This window comes from Tiliqua scincoides, chromosome 5 (genome assembly GCF_035046505.1).
Source record: "Tiliqua scincoides isolate rTilSci1 chromosome 5, rTilSci1.hap2, whole genome shotgun sequence".
NCBI classification, from domain to species: Eukaryota; Metazoa; Chordata; class Lepidosauria; order Squamata; family Scincidae; genus Tiliqua; species Tiliqua scincoides.
In genome coordinates, this window is record NC_089825.1 from 42,009,823 (window position 1) to 42,028,308 (window position 18,486).

An 18,486-nucleotide genomic window follows, 5' to 3' on the forward strand; every position below is an offset into this window, starting at 1 on the left:
CTGCCCATCAGCGAGACCAGGAACACGACGCAACAAACAGTGGTAGGAGGCTTGGCTTTGTGGGCACAGCTCCAATGCATGCTCTTCCATGCTCAAAAAAGCCTTTCTGTGCATCCTGAGCATCTTACTGGTGTTTGTCATGTCGCATCTTGCTTTCCAACTCAGAAATAACTGTTGATCTCATCACCAGCTACTTCTAGTAGTACTTTGAATAAGTGGACCATGTGAAGAAGTACGGTGGAGGACAAACCTTGAGAAACAATGACTTAGGATATTTTTGGGGTACTGAATTAAGAAATGGCATCAGTTTTGCCTGATTGGCTCTTGTTTCAGGGGTATGGCATAGCCACTTTATGTGCTGATTCAGCTTCCTTGTGAGGAAGCCATGGCATCAGTATATAAGATGGCTATGTTGTACCCTCCAAACTAGAGTCAGTCGGGTAAAACTGATGCAATTTTTGGATTCAGCTCCCCAAATATACCCAAGAGTAGGTCTAACCTTTAAGACAACAAAATGTGTATAGGCCTGTGTAATGTAACCACCTAAACAGGGACAGTTATAGTGACATTTTCTGTTGATAAGCCTGTTTTTCTGCAGTTTCTCTGGATGTACGAAGCATTTAAGCGAAGCTGATACAAAAATGAATCTCTGCTGTGCAGATCTTCCCCATCAATAATTTTATGTGAAATTGGGTATTCCCAATTGAGTTCCCTGAATTCATACAGTCCCTTGTGACTGCTGGTTCAGTACCATTTGCCCCTCAACCCTTCTTGACTGCCTCTTGTTTTTGGGACTGTGATCCCATCCATGTTAAGAACATGTTGGGAATCCGATGATGTCATAGTGTTGTGTAGCTGATCTTTTTTTTTTCTATCTTGGCAACATTGTAAAGGCAGTATTTCCTTACTCAAAGTCATTTGGAAATGAGAGGAGGAAGCTGCACTGTAAACGCTCAGCCCCCCCCCCCCCACTGGCCAAAGTGTAAAATGACCAAAAGGGGTGAAGGTTATTCAGGGGGTGAAAATATTTGTGAAACATGCTCCTTTTTGACTCAATACTGCTCACAATAGTTGTGTTACATTGGTGGGAGTGCTGAAACTGGAACTGTTGTCAAATTGGTGTTGTGTCCTTAATTCATAGGGTAACCTTGGGCATTACAATCTCTTATTAAAGACCTCTGTCCTCTAAAATGACAGTGGTACCGAGATAAGTCATTGCACAGTGGTGAGGGTGAATGTAATAAGGTTTGTAAAACACTTTGTGCACTTACAGCCCAATCTTAAGTATTCTTTTCTTGAAAGGCACATATACTTATTTGAGAGGGACTTCTGGCTAAATATGCTTAAGATTGGAGCCTTGAAGTGCTCGAGTAAATGTGCTGCAATGCAGAGACGCTTCTGACTTTGGGAGGTGATCCCTCCAATGAATCTGAATCTTCACTATGGAAGTCAGCCCTCCCCCCCCATCAGAGTAGTTAATATGAAGCATCTTTAAGGAATTGCTTAATATTTTTTCTGATACAAAGGGCAAAAGCAAGCAAACAGTAGTCACCTTTCAAATTGCTCCTCTGCAGGGCAAGAAAAATTGGAGTCCTGTTTCTGAATAATTTGCAGGCATCTGTATTAAGAGATTTCTGAATCTGCAAGAGATTCAGAAATGAAAATTATATTTGACAGCTCCCTCACTTTGTCTTGCCTTTGTTCTGTTCTGGATTGATTTCAGAAGTTCTTAGCAGTCAAGTTTAGTGTGTCTCCAATACATTTATGGGAAATGAATGGGCAACCCTGTCCTATGTCATTTCCCCAGTGCCAATGTAGCAGCACCAACCTCTTTTTCCTGGCGAAAGTCTGAGTGACCTAGATTAGAAATTGAGGCCATGAATGGGGATAGGATATTGGTGGAGGTGCTTCCAGTGATACTGCCTCCTTCCCAGCCTTGATAACCTCCCTGTCCTGCTTTGGTCTCTGCCCTGTTCCTCCACCTCCCCTCCTTGTTCCGCCCACCAATGCCAACTGGCACCAGGGCTTCGCTGGTGGCTACTGGTGCATGACTGTTCACTGTCTGTGGCGGCAGCCTGGCTGTGCAGAATGGTAGATTGCATTTTGCTACTGTTGTAAAGCACACTGTGCCGCCGGCATTCATGTTCTGGTGTTGCAGAAGCCCATTGAGTGGGTCCTGTTTGTTATCTGTATCTATACATATTTTTCTTGTATCTTAGAGACAGGAACCTATTTGTCCTGCAGCTCAGCTTGGCTTGAGTCTGTTTCTCCCTGTACCCATCTTGTCCCTCTTTGCATTGTGTTTGTTTGATAGCAGTCACGAGGTTGAAATGTATTAGAAATGAATAATTCCAATTTGCTTACTCTATATTCAGGGTTATGGAAAAGGACGCATCAACAAGAGCTGCAACAACAGGACAGTACTGGAGAGGTTGGGGAAAAGAGGCTGAATGGGTGTGGACTGGGGAGTTGGCTTGTCTGGTGACACAGGAGTAGACTTTGAGATAAGCCTTTCCCAAGAAGAAAACAGAGACAGAAGTGCGATATCACAAAGATGGAATGTTTACTTTCGAAAGCCCTTTTTTTTCTTATCACGGAAACGCTTCTGTTTTCATGTTAGTGGTTGGAAAAGGCCGAACTAGCAATATAACAAAAGGGAGCGATCTTAAGGCGCAGCTTTTAACCCATCAATCATGTACATATTGTGGTTTGCCATACAGCCATACAGTGCTGGGGATCTCATACCTTCATCTACTTTTTGATCTTCAGTGCTTGTATGGTGTGCCATAATGAGCCACTCTATTATTACTTGATGCACATGTGGCAGCTGCATAGCAGGGATGTGCAGTCAGGGAAGAAAGAGGAACCCCCCCCCCCCATCCTGTCAGCTCAGCCTCCGCTGTGACTGTGCAGCCTCTGGGGCTTCCAGGATTGTGCAGGCACTGGGAGCTTTGTGACATCACATGGGATCTCCATGCACTGTGGCTCCCCGCATGTCAGCTGTGTGGCAGGAGCCACCACAGATGCGGGCAAGGGTAATTCCATTAAGCCCCTCTCTCATTTGGATTCTAATTGCAACCAATCAACTGTCTCTGGGAAGCCATGAAGCCTTTGGCCCAGACCCTTTGTCCACATATAATATTGTAAGAAAGCCAATGTATGTGTACTTGAAATAATTATATATTCTTCCCGGTTTATATCAGCTTCCCCTTTCCCATCATCTCCTAAGTGTTAATTTTAGAGTATGAACCCACTGAGGAAGGGATCTTTCTTCTCATTTCTTGTAAATTACTAAGTACACAGATGGTGTTAAATGGCTATGACACTCTGTGAACAAACAAGTGATATGAGACTTGGCCTAGAAGGGGGAAGCCACTGGTGTAGGGGACATTGGGTGATCCTCCTGGCATAATTATAACATGTTCACTGCATCAAGTTGTTGTTATTAAGGATTATTTATATTCAATAAAAAGAGTTCACAAAGCAGTTTACATAGCAAAATTAATAATTTGTTTCCTGTCCCTAAAGGATTCACAGACTATTAAGAGCTGCAGAAGGAACATCAGTAAACAACCACTGGAAAAGACACCAAGCTAGGGTGAATAGGGCCAATTGCTCTCTTTTGCTCTCTTTTGCTAATATTAATAAGAAGAGCACTATTGTCAAAAGTGCCTCTTTGCCCAGAGAGTATGGTTAGCAGTGTTTTTATCAGGGCTGTTGCCATTAATTCTCATAGTGTTCCTATAACCTTCTAGGTATAATACAAATTGTATGCACCAAATTGTATGCAAAGTCTTAGTGAATGTGAAAACAATAACCCAAACAATGCAGATATGCTCATGGAGTGCTATACTGTGTGGGCACTACATTTCAATGAGCACATAAATATTTATAATCTTGCTCAACATGATGTGTTACAAATGAATTCAAGCTTGGAATACTTGCATAGAGAAATTAGCACTCCTTGACGAACACACATAAAGCTTTCAGTAAAACTAGGAGTAAAAAAGTCCTAAATTTCTTTCACAGGTTAGAGCATCAAAGCCACATTCTCACTATCAAATATTTAAATACTTAATGTTAATGTAGCACTTTTTCCTCAATGTCCAAAGTTTGTTACACATAATTATTTTCAGATTGTTTCACAAACCATGTGGCAGCAAACCCAAGTGTTCCCCAAATGTACACAGGCAACCTAATCCTGAGCTGCCTGGTGTCTAGAGGAGCAGTGGCGCCAAAATGGCTGCAGCTGCATCCAATGCTTGCCAGGCAGCTGTGGTCAGCTCCTCAGGGGAAGGGGACATTAGTCCCCTTTCCCCAGGTAAGGGAGCAGGCCCTGCAATGGGGTTACTCAGGTCTACATCGGCTGTTTAGCCAGCGCAGAGTAAAGCAGCCCTGTGTCGGACTGGGAGGCCGAATGTGGGGTTCTGGATCTGGCAGAGCACAGCTCCGCCTGTCATGGATATGTACAGTTCAGGCCTAGTAGTATTGCAAAGCCTGAACCAAGCTAAAACAGTAACACAAAAGTGGCTTGCATTTCCTAGCTGCTAGGATTTACAACTCAATGGAAGGTGATTATGTAGCACCTAGGCAGTCAGAAAGACGCCCATCAAGGATGGAATGCAGCTGCAGATCTCCAGGGGGGAGGGAAGAGCTGAGAGGGCTTCCAGCCCCACTTCCAGAGGACAGGGTCTTTGTTCCTTGACTCTTGGTGAGAGAGGTGGTGGGTGCACATCCTGCCCCGCCAGGACCATGTGGCCATAAGTAACTGGCCTGAGGATCTACAAAGAAGCTGACCCAGGTGAGAGTCAGAGAATAGTAGAGTTAGCCAGTTAGCTTTGTTGTTTTATGCTGATATGTTTCTTAGAAGTTTTTTATGCCTCTAGCATTTGCTGCCTTTTTGTAACTTTTGTAACCTTATGTATTTAATAAAGTAGAAAATCTTTTACCATGTTGGTTCATTGTCTGTTGGGGACAAAGGTTCAGAATCCTGCCTAGCTGTTCAGCAAGCTACCAAAAATCCTCATTGTGGACTAGTAACTTGAGGACTGAGACTTTAAGTAAAGAAAGTGCTCAGTGCCTACAAGGGATATAGTTAAGCCTAAAGGGTCTTGGTTTCCCTGGACTGAGGCACTGGCTCTTACAAGGTGGTGGCAGTACTACCGAACAGGGATCTTTGAGGGCTCTAGGGTTCAGAACCAACAACTCTGAGCACCCCAAACCCTGGGAGATAGACCCAAGTGTACGACACCGCCAATCGCACCCCCTCCCACCTTACCATCCCCCCGCCCCCACTCATCTCTTTGCCAGTTGGAGCAAGGGACGAGCTGGTGTGTAACAAGTCTCTGTGTGATGCTGCCTGCACGCAAACTGATGCTGAGCAGGTACCAGAGCTGAGCTAGTGATGAGTCTTGCAGGCAAGCTTTACGGCATGCATTCAACACTCAGCGCCGGTGGAGGACTGGTCTGACTGCATAGGATTGAGCCCTAAGTAAGGCATAGCTGGGTTCCCTGGTGAGTGTGCCTAGATGATATGCATGTTTGCCCAAGTGTCTTAATAGCATTCACACTTCCCATGTTTACGTGTACGTTTGCAAAAGTAGTGTGTGAAGTTATTTTTGGTAATCCTTACAACAGCCCTGTGAAGTAGGTAACTATTTTGGTCCACATACTACTGACACTGGGAGATGACAAGGCAGTGAACTGTCTGCCTTGCCTAAGGCCACCCACCAAATTCATGACTCAGCTGAAATTTGAAGTGGGGTCTTACCTCTCATCATGAACCATGCATGCTTCATCAGCTTGCAAAAATGAACCATAGTTACTATAATATTTTCTTTGCCATAAGTCTGTTTTTTCTCTTGTTTTTCTGTCTAAAATCTGTGTCAATGGAAACTAAATTTCCCAGGTGCCATAAATGCTGTAGGCTTTGTTCAAGGACATCCACATCTCCACTTGCTAGCTCTCTAGTGGTGAATACTCCCGGTCTGTGGTGAGCAGGACACTTGGCAGCCACCACCTAGATCAGCCATTTTCAACCACTGTGCTGGCAAACTGGTGTGCCGCGAACGGTCTCCAGGTGTGCCATGAGAATTTGGGAGAGGGTCATTTATTAGTAGGGCCATTGGGGGTGCGAGTCCCCCATCGGCAGCATGGGTGTGCCTTGTTAATTCTCAAAAAACCGATGGTGTGCCTTGACCATTTTAGTGCCTTGCCAGTGTGCCATGAGATTAAAAAGGTTGAAAATCACTGACCTATATCTTCTCTTTAGAGCTAGAATGTCAAACTGGTTTCATACAAAGGGCCAAAGTATTCATGGTGTGAGCTGAGGGCAGAAAGCAACATTGTTAAGCAGAAAGTGACATCATTAAGCAGATGATGACCAGAAATAAGCACGTTGTTCTCACACAGAAACTTATTGGCTGCAAATCACAGAGGGGGAAAATGTGCAAGTCTTGTTCATATTGTCAAGATACGAGAGAGCCCAATTTTCAAGCTGGGAGAGCCCAATTATAACAGGGGCTGGATCATTTGCTTTTGGGAGCTACATTCAGCCCGCAGGCTTTATGTTTGACACTCTTGCTCTAGAGGTCTCATTTTCACTGTCATTTCTGAGACAGTAAGAAATGTTGGATTCCTTGTTTTTCTTATATTCCTCTCTACGTCTGAGCTTATATGAGAAAAGAATCTGTCTCTCTTCCATGTCTTCGGTGCACACCAGAGAATCGGGAAGGGAGAAGGGTAAGAAGTGGCAGCAGTAGATAATGGCCCACTAGTAAGACATGCCAACGTATGTAGACTTTTGTCCAAAGATACGACATTTTGAGGTGATACATTCTCATACTGAGAATCATAGTTCTGAAAACACCTTTGGGCAAGGTTTCCTCATAGGTGGTGGATTTTTTGAGCTTGCTTCCAAACAGCTGCATTTCATCTCATACCTTCTACTCTCATGTAGCATCTCTGGGTTTCAAAAGGAGCCTGTCAAGCAGTTCACTTCTTCTGTGATTCAGTTTCCTGAATCTCAGCCAAAAAAATTATTGTATTAATCTTCCAATTATCAGTACTTCACTGTTTACGATTTATTTCAAGAAAGGGCAGTAGATGAAATTAGATGTGCCAAATGCATCGATCAATCATAACGATCTTTGAGAGTAGTGTGCACCGTCTACAATCCATACCGTGTGCTAAAACATATTATTAGAAAAATGTTCACCCTCAGACTAATCCATAGTAATTTATTCTCCAATGTGGGCCAGTCACTGGCGCTCGGGCTCCTCATTGATTTTCAGTTCAGGGAATTTAATAGCACAAAGTTACATAATGATACTGAAGTTAATTACTAAATGCTAGTAAACAACATTTTGCAAAGTATTGGATTCCTTTCTGATTTAGGAAGAAAGTATGTTTTACCAGCGCACAGTGTCCGTTGATGTGTCCAGTGAACTCTCCAGTAATACAGGGTTTGTGAATTTATGTGATGTACAGGGTCCAAAAAATGTGGACTTGGCCTATTAGCCAGCCAATATTTTTGGCTGTCACCAACATTTCTCCCAGAGTCTTCTGCAATGTGCCGAAGGCTTGGAAGAGAGGTGCAGCTGTTTCTCATTAACCCTACAGGGGTGGGCAAACGTTTTGGCAGGAGGAGCACATCATCTCTCTGTCACTGTTTTGGTGGCTGGGGAAAAAAAAAAGAATAAATTTACATAAATGCATATATTAGAGACGGAACTTATATGAATGAATGAATTTTACTGAGCTTGTTTATAATATACATGAGAACTATGGCACAGGCATGTAGAACCACATGAGACTGAACTGCTCTTGCACAGTGAAAACATACAGTCCAAGCCAGAAATACATGAAGACATAAGTTGTTCAGAGGCAGTGTGGGGAGGGTTAAAATAATGCCCAGGGAAAAGCAGAAAATACATGGAGATTATAAAAGTCCTTGCTCTAACTCGGCCTTCAGCTTGCATCTGGTGGGTATGATCAGCAGTTGCGGGCTAACATGGGCTCCAACAGTTTCCGACAGGCCAGAGTCTTGTTGGAGACTGAGGGCTCCCTGTGGGCTAGATTGGGGGTTTCTAAGGACTGCAAATGGTCTGTGGGCTGGAGGTTGCCCACCCCTGCCCTAGAATATGGAGACACTAAGAAACAGCAGAACACTTTTAAGCTGCTCAGAAGGAACACCTTGTAGTCTCAAAAATGGCATTGAAAAGAAGACTTCTGGGGAGGGGATCTGTGTGTGTTGGGTGTCCTGCTTTTCAGATGGTACTTGCTCCAGCAAGCTGGTGATTAAATTTGGGGGGTGCCTGGCAGTTTTTTTAAAAAGATTCTAAATGACCTAGTCACAAGATGATTTTTAATAACCCTCACAAAATGTTCTAATTAGGCTCCAGTCATGTATGACTATGGCACAAATTACGCACGTGTATCCAGAGAAGAATAATAGAAACATTTTTGAAAATGCATTATGAGCAATTAAAACCAATGGTTATGAAAGTGAATTTCAGCACCTGACTAATGTCTCTCTTGCTGTGTATTTGTAGTTGCTATTATATAGCTAGTTCTTTTACAGATTTTATAGAAGCATGATTATAATTACAGGGCTGGTGAGATGGTGATGCATTCCTTAGGACTGGGGAATATGTTGGTAGATGGTTAGCTTCATATGTTCCCTTCCTGTCATAAAACTACAGCCCTATTCTTCCTATACTTGTTATATACATTATAACTCAGGTGTGCCCAAACCCTGGCCCTGGGGCCACTTGCGGCCCTCGAGGCCTCTCAGTGTGGCCCTCAGGGAGTCCCCAGTCTCCAATGAGCCTCTGGCCCTCTGTAGATTTGCTGGAGCCCACACTGGCCTGGTCTGTGATGCAGTAGCGGCAGCAAAGGAAAGGCTGACCTTGCTTTGTGCGAGGCCTCTTTTAGGTCTTGAGCTATTACAAGAACTTTATTCATTCATATAAGTTCATCTTTAATATATTCATTTATGTAAACTTATGTAAATTTATTCAAATTTTAAATGTAAATTAATTCTTCCCCCCCCCGGCCCTCAACACAGTGTCAGAGAGACGATGTGGCCCTCCTGCCAAAAACTTTGGACACCCCTGTTATAACTAAATAATTGCTGCTGCTTTTACTATAGTGATTAGAGTGTGGGAGTTGGAGACCTGGGTTCAAATCCCTGCTCAACCATGACATTTCCTGAGTGACCATGGACCAGCATCTGTCTCTCAGTCTAATCTGCTTCACAAGGTTGTTATGTGTCTAAAGCTGTGATTTTCAGCCTTTTTCATCTCATGGCACACTGGCAAGGCAAGGCAAGGTCAAGGCACACCATCAGTTTTTTGACAATTGACAAGGCACACTGTGCTGTCAATGGGGGGCTCATATTCTCCAATAGCCCTACTAATAAATGGCCCTCTTCCAAATTCCCGTGGCACACCTGGGATCCATTCGTGGCACACCATTGTGCTGCAGTACAGTGGTTGAAAATGGCTGGTATAAAGAGAGGGGGAAATAGCTATGCGTATCTCCCTGAGCTCTTTGGAAAAATAACAATATAGAAAAGTAAATAAATAGAAAATGCTTGGTAAGATTTGCGTTAACCTGGTTGACATCTTTTTCCAAGTCAGTACAAAAGCACCTTTTACGCACTGCAAGACTCTGCTACAGAGATGCCCCAAAATATTTCCTAAGACCGGGGTGTCAAACTTGTTTTATACAGTGGACTGAATAGCATTCATGAAGCCTGCTGAGGGCCAGGAGTGATGTCATTAAGCAGGAAGTGATGTCATTAAGCAGGTCATGACCAGAAATACCCACTCTCTGTGGCTGGCAGAGAGAGGGAGAGAAGGCCATAGTCACTTCCTGAGACCATTAGGTAATGGCTGGATAAGGATTTGAACCAGGTTCTTACCCTCATTCCTATCAGGTATCTTCACTCCACCCTTCCTAAGCAGCTGCTCCAAAATGGCTCGTGTTGCATCCTGTTGGGGGGGGGGGCAGTCCCAAGGTCTCCTCTGAGTATGGTCCTTACCCTGGGAGAAAGCCTCCACAGTGCAGAAGGGTCTACTTGGACGTGAGTTACCTGAATTGCTGGAGTAAATCCACATATACCTGGGTTGTGGGATTGAGTCTGGGAAGGAGGTTTGAATTTGGCAGCCACTGCTGGCTCTGAACCCATCTCTTCCCAAACCCAACCTGCACCAGTTGCCTCCCTGTTCCACCCAATCCGCACATCCATTCCACCCTTCTTTGCCTTCCACTTGCGACACCTCCTGGGTCAGCAGGTCCACAACAATCCTCTGGCACATGGGGGAAGGCTCTAACCTTCGGACCAGCACTCTGGCAGCACATAACTCCACATGCTGCTGGAATATGTTTTACAACTACCATAAGGCAGTTAACGCTGGCAGAACTTGAGCGTGGCTAATCCCACTTTGTGGAGAGACTATAGTCACCACCTGAGATACATGAAGTCTCTGCAAGACAAGAAACAATAAATATTCCGAGCTCTTGTTTCTTACCAGATATATCATGCGTACTTTCTGTCATGTTTTATAGACAGTTCTGAGGAACTAAATATATTTACCACTCCCCTCCCCGGTGTTTTAAATTCTTAAGGAGGTAGTCTTATGCATTCTTTCCTAATGAAAAGCAGAGGAGCGACATTTTATCAAGCTGCACGCAGGAGTCGGAGAAAAAAAGACTCAGACCCACTCAACAGGATGTAATTTAAGCTCCTGAGGAATGTGCAGTCCCTATTGAGTGCAAGATATTTTCCCTGCTGGGCTCCAGAACGGAAGGTACGCGTTTCAACAGGACATTTGGGATCCGACTGTTTTTTGCTGCCTTTGAAGGCAGTTCAGGGACCTCAGTTGGAGCAAAATGTGACTGCCTCCTTATTAGCCGGTGTGAACCTGCACATCACGCCCATGCTGAGAGAGAACTGCACTGGCTCCCAGTCTGCTTCAAAACACATTTCAGAGTGTTGGTGTGAAAGTCCTCAGTGGCCTGGGTCCAGGGTATTTGAAATTTATGAGCGTCCCTGGGCCTTTTGGATGGCAGAGGATGCCTTGCTCCAAACCTCCTCTTTTTCTGAAACTAGACTGGCAGTTTCAGGAGAGTTAACCATTTCAAGAGGGACAGTGGCCTGTACAACTTGTTTCTGTGGGAGGTTCAGTATTCTGTCCTGGCAGTTTAGCACTGTTGCCTACAGTATTTGTACATTTGCTTGTCAGCTGCCAATTATTGTGCAACATGGCATTTTTTTTTTTTGCATCAATAGGCTTTATGAGGATGACATTCTGGAATTAAGTATGGTATAATGTGCCGGCATGAAGTGGCTGCTTACATCTGAGTGAATCTTGAGGGCGTTTATTTCAGCTAACGGTTTGTTGGGTCTCCTGGCAGCAATTGAGAGATCTACAAAATTAAGCTGAAGATTTATAGGCGGTTTCTGCAACCACCTTCCTCTTCCCAAATGCTTTTGCGTTCAAACAGACATACTTGGGGAAAATAAAGGCATTTATGAGACATGTGGCTCATGCCAAGGAGAGAATAAACATGGGAGCAGATTGTGATGTTCTGCAAATATGCCGTGGTGCATGTAGAAGTGAGAATAAAAAATTGAAAACTGTTGTGGAGAAGAGTTGCTTCAGCACCATTTGCAGCTGTGGAAAGTTTTGGCACTGTATCTGATCCTCCTACTGCTCCAACCTTTACAGTGGTGATAAGAAAGTTCAACCGGGAGGAGGGAGGGGCAGGGGAACAGATTGCTTAAACACAAAAATCCTTTTTCTAAGGCTCCCTAGCAGTGAGACCTCGTCCTTTGTGACATTTAGGATCTGCTCTAATAGAACTAGCATGTAGAATGGCACATTCCTAACACAAGTTGCTTAGTACCCAGGAGCTACTGCAAAGTTAATGAGAAACAGCAATTGCAGTAATGTGTGTCAGGCTTTGGTGCTGCATTACTTAAGTGGCAGTGCCCAGATTGGCCCATGTGTTACATTCACGATAAAGGTTAATTATGACAGACAGCAGAGAAATCTCCGTGTTGCATCAGCTGCATTCAAAATTTCATAACATTTTCATGTCTGTCCCCATTCCAGAGAGAAAAAGAACTGGCTTCTGTAACATATTATCACTTTATAAACTGCGAAACGCATTGACCTCATTAAAGTCCCAATCCTATCCAACTTTCTAGTGCTGATGCAGCCATGACAATGGGGCATGTGCTGCGTTCTGTTGTGGGGAGGCAAGCATGGAGGCCTCCTCAAGGTGAGGGAATACTTCTTCCCTTACCTTGGGGCTGCATCAGTGCTGGAAAGTTGGATAGAATTGGGCCGTAAGGGTGCTGATGCAGCTGTGCCAATGGGGCATGCACTGCATCCTGTGGTGGGGAGGCAGTCACAGAGGCCTCTTCAAGGTGTGGGAACATTTGTTCCCTTATTCGGGGTTGCATTGAGGCTGCACTGGTGTGGAACATTGGATAGGATTGGGCCCAAAAGCAGCAATTCTAAGCTTGTCTACTCAGAAGTAAGCCCCATTGAGTTCAAAGGGATTTACCTGTTAGGCTGTAATCCTATAACCTTAAACCGCAGTCCTGTATACAGCTACCCAGGAGTAAGTTCCATTCAACCCAATGGGGCTTATGTCTGAGTAGACATGCATGTGATTGCACTGTAAGACTTCAATCTATGTACTGGAGTCTCTGTGGGAGACTGAGTAAAATTTGCTATGAGGATCACTTCTGTGTGTGCAGTTCAGGGGAAGTAGGAAATATAATTCATTTAATGTTGTGCAAGTTGTATGAGAAGCAGAAGGAAATTTTAAGTAAGCAATTTCAGAGCCGATTGCTTAATTGTTATTAAAACACCAAAACTACCTCAGCCACACCATTGCTAAGCTTGCTTTATAGGCAGCAAGACTAAGGGCCCAATCCTATCCAGCTTTCCAGCACTAGTGCAGCTGCAATGCAACCCTGATGTAAGGGAACAAATGTTCCCTTACCTTGAGGAGGCCTCTGTGACTGTCTCCCCACCAAAGGATGCAGTGCATTCCCCATCAGCACGGCTGCACTGGCACTGGAAGATTGGATAGGATTGGGCCCTAAGGCGGCAATCCTATACACACTTTCCTGGGAGTAAGTCCAATTGTACACAATGGGAATTACTTCCAAGTAGACATGTATATGATTGTGTTGCAGACGACCAGTGTGCAAGTCAAAATGTTATTGACTGTACCATAAGCATTTTTGCTGATTGTAGTTTTTCTCTGAAGTGTAACTGGTGCTGTGCAGAATTAGCCTTTTTATCTGTTTTATGTTTGGCAGTTGCAATGCTCCTGGAAGCTAGTCAATCAAAACTTTTCCCTATTTCTGTATTCATACTGCAGATGAATGGTTAAAAGTATGAGGCCAAATGCCAAGAACAGCAATATAATGTTTGGATCATTAGGGGAATGCCTCTTTGTAGTAGTAATCTACTTTTTTTAATGCCAATATTTCTGTCACAGCTGCAGTTTGACACTCTCATGGAAATGGCTTGCTTTACAAGTAGTGACTGCTCTTTTTCTTCAGTATGTTTGCAGTTCATTGCTACGCAGAACCTCTTCTTGAGTGACATTGCTAGCAGGACATGGATGTTATCCAAACTAAACAAATTGTTTTATCTCCACATTTTTTTTTAAATTACAGGCAGAGGAATCTTGTAAGTGTAATGGCTGGAAGAACCCAAACCCACCTCCTACTCCACCCAGAGCAGATCTCCAGCAGGCTGTTGTGAGTCTTACTGAACCGTGTCGCAGCTGTAATCATGCTCTAGGTAGGTTTTTGTGGCCTTTTCTTCTGGCATTGCTGTACATTGATGTGAAATGACAGCCTGCCCCATTCCAAAGGCATTCTGGAAGGTCACAGTAAATTAAGTGAGCAAACTTACAGGTCTGATTAAAATTCAGTTACTGGTGTGCTTGTTTTCCACTTTAAACCTGAGTGGTGTTTTTCAGAACTGTGCTGTAAGTGGAAAACAGTGAACAGCAACTGACATATTAACAGTAATTATTAAAGTAAAATTATTTTTTAAAATAATGTAAATGTAAAGATGTTTAACAAGAATTTCATACTTGTAGTGCAGTCTTAGGCATGTGTACTCAGAAGTAAGCCCCACTGAGTTTATTTTGCAGGTAAGTGTGTATTGGATTGCAGCCTTAGTAATGCTCAATTTCTTGTGGTCTGTGCATTGGATAGGCATGGTAAGGCTAATGATATAATCTCAGTTAATGGATTGTATCCTATGTTTAATTTCCATTCAAATCAATAAAACTTAGGTTGCAATCCTATATGCCAGTGTTTCTCAAACTGGATCAGGACCCACCAGGTGGGTTGCAAACCAATTTCAGGTGGGTCTCCATTCATTTCAATATTTTATTTTTAATATATTAGACTTGATGCTACCATGGTATGTGACTGCTTTGGGAGAAATGTGACAGTTCGGTACTTTTAACAGGCTACTGTGTATATGCTTTTAACAATGACAGTCAATGGGGCTTAGTCCTGGGTATGTGTCAGTAGGATTACAGCCTGGGATTGTTAAAAATGGTACTGCTTGATGATGTCACTTCCGTTCATGACATCACTTCAGGTGGGTCCTGACTGATTCTTATTCTAAAAAGTGGGTCCCAGTGCTAAAAGTGCGAGAAACACTGCTATATGTACTTTCCTGGGAGCAAGCCCAATTACATACAGTGGGACTTACTTCTGAGTGGACATGGATAAGATTGCACTGTGAACCTCTGAAGACTTATTTTTGCCTTGAAACACATCTTGAAACAGAGAGGACTGACTTTAAAGATCACGAGGTGCAGTCTTAGGTTGCAGTTTAAGTGCAGGACCTACTTAAATATATTTGCCATGGTGAGAATAACTATAAGCAGTTACTGCCACAGTCTGTTGTTTTTCTACATCTACCAATTTGGATTTATTTACTTATGAAACTTTTGCCCTGCCTTTTCCCAACAGGTGCCCAAGGCATAAGAGTAAGAAGATTTGTACCTATAAAACTGTAGCCATCACAGATAAATTACAGTGAACATACTTTCCCTATTTGGGGGGGACGGGACGGGACGCATCACAGCTTACAAGCCATGATGACTTTATGCAGCCTTCAGGTTTTAGAGGAATTGCATCTGGCATTTATAGGAATATGCAAGGGAGTGGCAACAGGATACAGGTATCTTGCAGAGACATGCAGTGCAGGGGCAGCAGGTGAGGCAGAACAGCCCCATTGTAGTCAATGGAAAAGCACTGCAGCTACCCTGCCTGCTTACACCTGAGGAGGCTTGCCTTACATCCCAGGAGGCTCTACATAAACCTTCCTCTTCTTTTTTACACCTACAACAGGTGTAAGGAGAGCCTCTTCGGAGGTAAGCAGGTGGAGTAGCCGCAGTGCTTTTCCATTGACTACCATGGGGCAGTTCTGCCTCATCTGCTGCCCCCGCGCTGCACATCCCTGGTATCTTGTTGTCTGTGTGCTTCCTGGGGCATCTGGTGGGCCTCTGTGAGATACAGGAAGCTGGACAAGATGTGCCCTTGGCCTGATCCAGCAAGGCTCTTCTTGTATTAATTTATGTTACCTTGGGGGAAAAAAATATTTGAAATGGAGGCAGTTCAACATGTTTAGTTAGTATTTTTAAAAAGCACCCACATGCATATATGAATTGGCCCTAAGTATAGCAGCAACGTATACTTTCTCATACTGATAAACTATCCAAATTAAGCCATTTCTGCCCAATGTTACATATATGCAATAGGGGCCAAAACTGTACACCTTTGGACCAGGCAAAAATGGGTTGAAACTGTATAAATTTAACTGTATGGTTAAGCATGCTGGCCAGATTTGGAAGTTATGCATTGTGAAGTCCAGAAAGCTTTCAGAAGCCCAAACAGATCATGTCTTCTAAAAACTCTGATGTCAAATGAAACCAATGAACTGGGAGTTTGTTTGCCCTTAAGGCACTTTTGCATTGACCAGGATACCTGGATGAGATACTCTACCAAGTTCAAAGGTGTGATGTAATGCTACAATTGTTTATTTGTTAGCTAATTCCTCAGGAGATGTAATAGGATGACTTTGTGATACCACTGGAATCTGAACGAGCTGCTGGGCCTGGAATCACACAGGCAAGGCACAGAAATGTAAAAGCAGGTTCAGCATCATTGCTGAACCGGAAACATTGCATGTTCTAGATTAAAAATGGCTTGTCGTGATTATAGGCCCACAGGGATCCTGCATTTGGATAGATGTGGTTAATCCATAAGGTGAAAAGAACACTGAGTCCAAAGGGGCAAAGTCCTTCCTACCCTACTCTGCAAAGGACAACTAAACTTCTTATTCCTATTTTCAAAAGTCCCTTCACAGTTCAAATCACGCTGTTGTTAAAATGACAGCGTAACTAATTTCTCAGTTAGCCTTCTGCTGTTAGATGGTTCTGATTGCCTTTTCTTTAGTTCTTGAGGATGCACTTGTGGCTTAGCAAAGAATTTGCAAAATGGGATAAGTTGTTAATACACTGCAGCTGTGCCTACATATCCACAAAGGCAACCTGATGACATGTAGTACCATTATTCCGTCCAACAAATAAAGTTACTTCTCTGGATTGCCTTCTGCAAATACCCAGAGTTTAAAATATGTGTGAGAGGAGGAAGAAATCTTAGGTCCATGGTACCATTAAGCAGTGGCATTGCTAGGAGGGTGTGGGCCACACCTGATGATGTGCACAGGAGGGGTAATACCACTACTGGCCAAAATATTTAAAACCTTGGAATTTTCAAATAATACCATCATGTTATATATCGATCGATGAGTAATTTCATGCAGAATACAATGAAAAAACTATGTTGAAATATCTCTATTCTATCAAAAGTTATAGCTAAAAACTAGTGGGGGCGGGGCAATGGTACATCACCATGCCCATCGCTTGGGGTGTTGCCCCATGCACTATATGGGAGGAAGTCCATCATAGGTGTGGCACACTGGCCTCCCATACCAGGTGATGCAAACCCTAGTGATGACACTGCAATTAAAGATAGGGTTAGGGCTTTTTGATTGTCATTCAGGGCAAGTTTAGAGGCTCCTTGCATCTTGCCAGTGAGTGAGCCAAATCACCCCTGCCTGCATCTGTATATGTGGCCACCTCTCATGGATGAAATTCTTTAGGAACGTTCTGTTCTCTCTTGCCTTCACACTGTAGTTATTCAGCCACGGCCCTTGTTCCATACAATGGAAGATCAATCACTTTGTTCTCAACTATGGAGGATTTTAAAGGTGCACCATAAAAAGAGGCTAGGCTGAATCTTAAGTATTTCTGCCATTGGTGCTAGGAGGGGAGTAATTTTAATCAACATCCCTCCTTTCCCTCTACAGTTCCCTGTGTCCCTTGATAAAACTTCTCTTGAGAGTTGGGAGACCATCTAGGCTTGGCTAACATGTGACATGGCAAGCAGTAGCAGGAAGAGAAGAACTAGTGAAAGTTGCCCCTGTCTTGCATGAATGGAAAAGTCTTCCATTTGTAGCAAACACACTATGGATCTAATCCATCTTCTCTGCAATGAGGATTATAAAGGTAATGACAGTAGTATAAGGAAGGAGCCATGGTTTGGCTGTGGCCCTCTCTCCAGTTTACTTAACAAAATGTTTAATCCAGCCTTTACTGTTAAAATAAAGGTTTTGAGATGAACACAAGGAGAATAACTCAATGTGTGTACAATGCTGATAATCATGCCCTTTTGAAGGAGGCAGCGAGAGCAAACTGCTCCAGGTCTCGTACCTCGGGGGGGGGGGGGGGAGCACATTATCTATCCCCTGAGCCTCTCAGGGTTGTGAAGATGCCTGTGGATAGTCTTAGGGCCCAATCCTATAGAATTTTCCAGTACCGGTGCTGCTGTGCCAGTGGGGTGTGCACTGCATTCTGTGGTGGGGAGTCAGTCACAGAGGCCTCCTCAAGGTATGGGAACATTTGTTCCCTTACCTCAGGGCTGCATTGCTGCTACACCGGTGCTGAAGAGTTGGATAGGATTGGGCCCTTAGTGAATAGCTTGCAATGTGGAAAATAACTGATGCATAACTGATTGTTGTCTTAGAAGTAAAACTAGGCAAATTTTGGAATCACACTTGGACTAAGGTTAGGTAGGTTTGCTAAGAACTTCATCCTCCAGATCCAGCAAATTGGCTGCCGCCTGGCCACGCGGGACTCAGGGTTCTCTTGGTTGTTTGTGTTTGTTCAGTCTTCTTTTGGCGAACTTTCAATTTGTTTGTTTAGCTGCTCATGTCTCTCACTTGGAGAACGTCTCTGAAGAAGAAATGAACAGGCTCCTGGGGATTGTGCTCGATGTGGAATATCTTTTTACCTGCGTCCACAAAGAAGAAGATGCCGATACCAAGCAAGTCTATTTTTACTTGTTCAAAGTAAGTGCTCATT

General features: G+C 43.7%; 1 protein-coding gene across 1 annotated transcript in view; it reads left to right on the forward strand.

Moving 5' to 3' along the window:
* The window catches only part of KAT2B (lysine acetyltransferase 2B), a 53,727-nt gene that overhangs the window by 8,741 nt on the left and 26,500 nt on the right, over positions 1-18,486 (forward strand). Inside the window, exons 3-4 of the mRNA XM_066629151.1 lie at positions 13,709-13,835; positions 18,328-18,473. Of these exons, the coding sequence (XP_066485248.1) occupies positions 13,709-13,835; positions 18,328-18,473 (273 nt within the window). The remainder of the gene's footprint in view (positions 1-13,708; positions 13,836-18,327; positions 18,474-18,486) is intronic.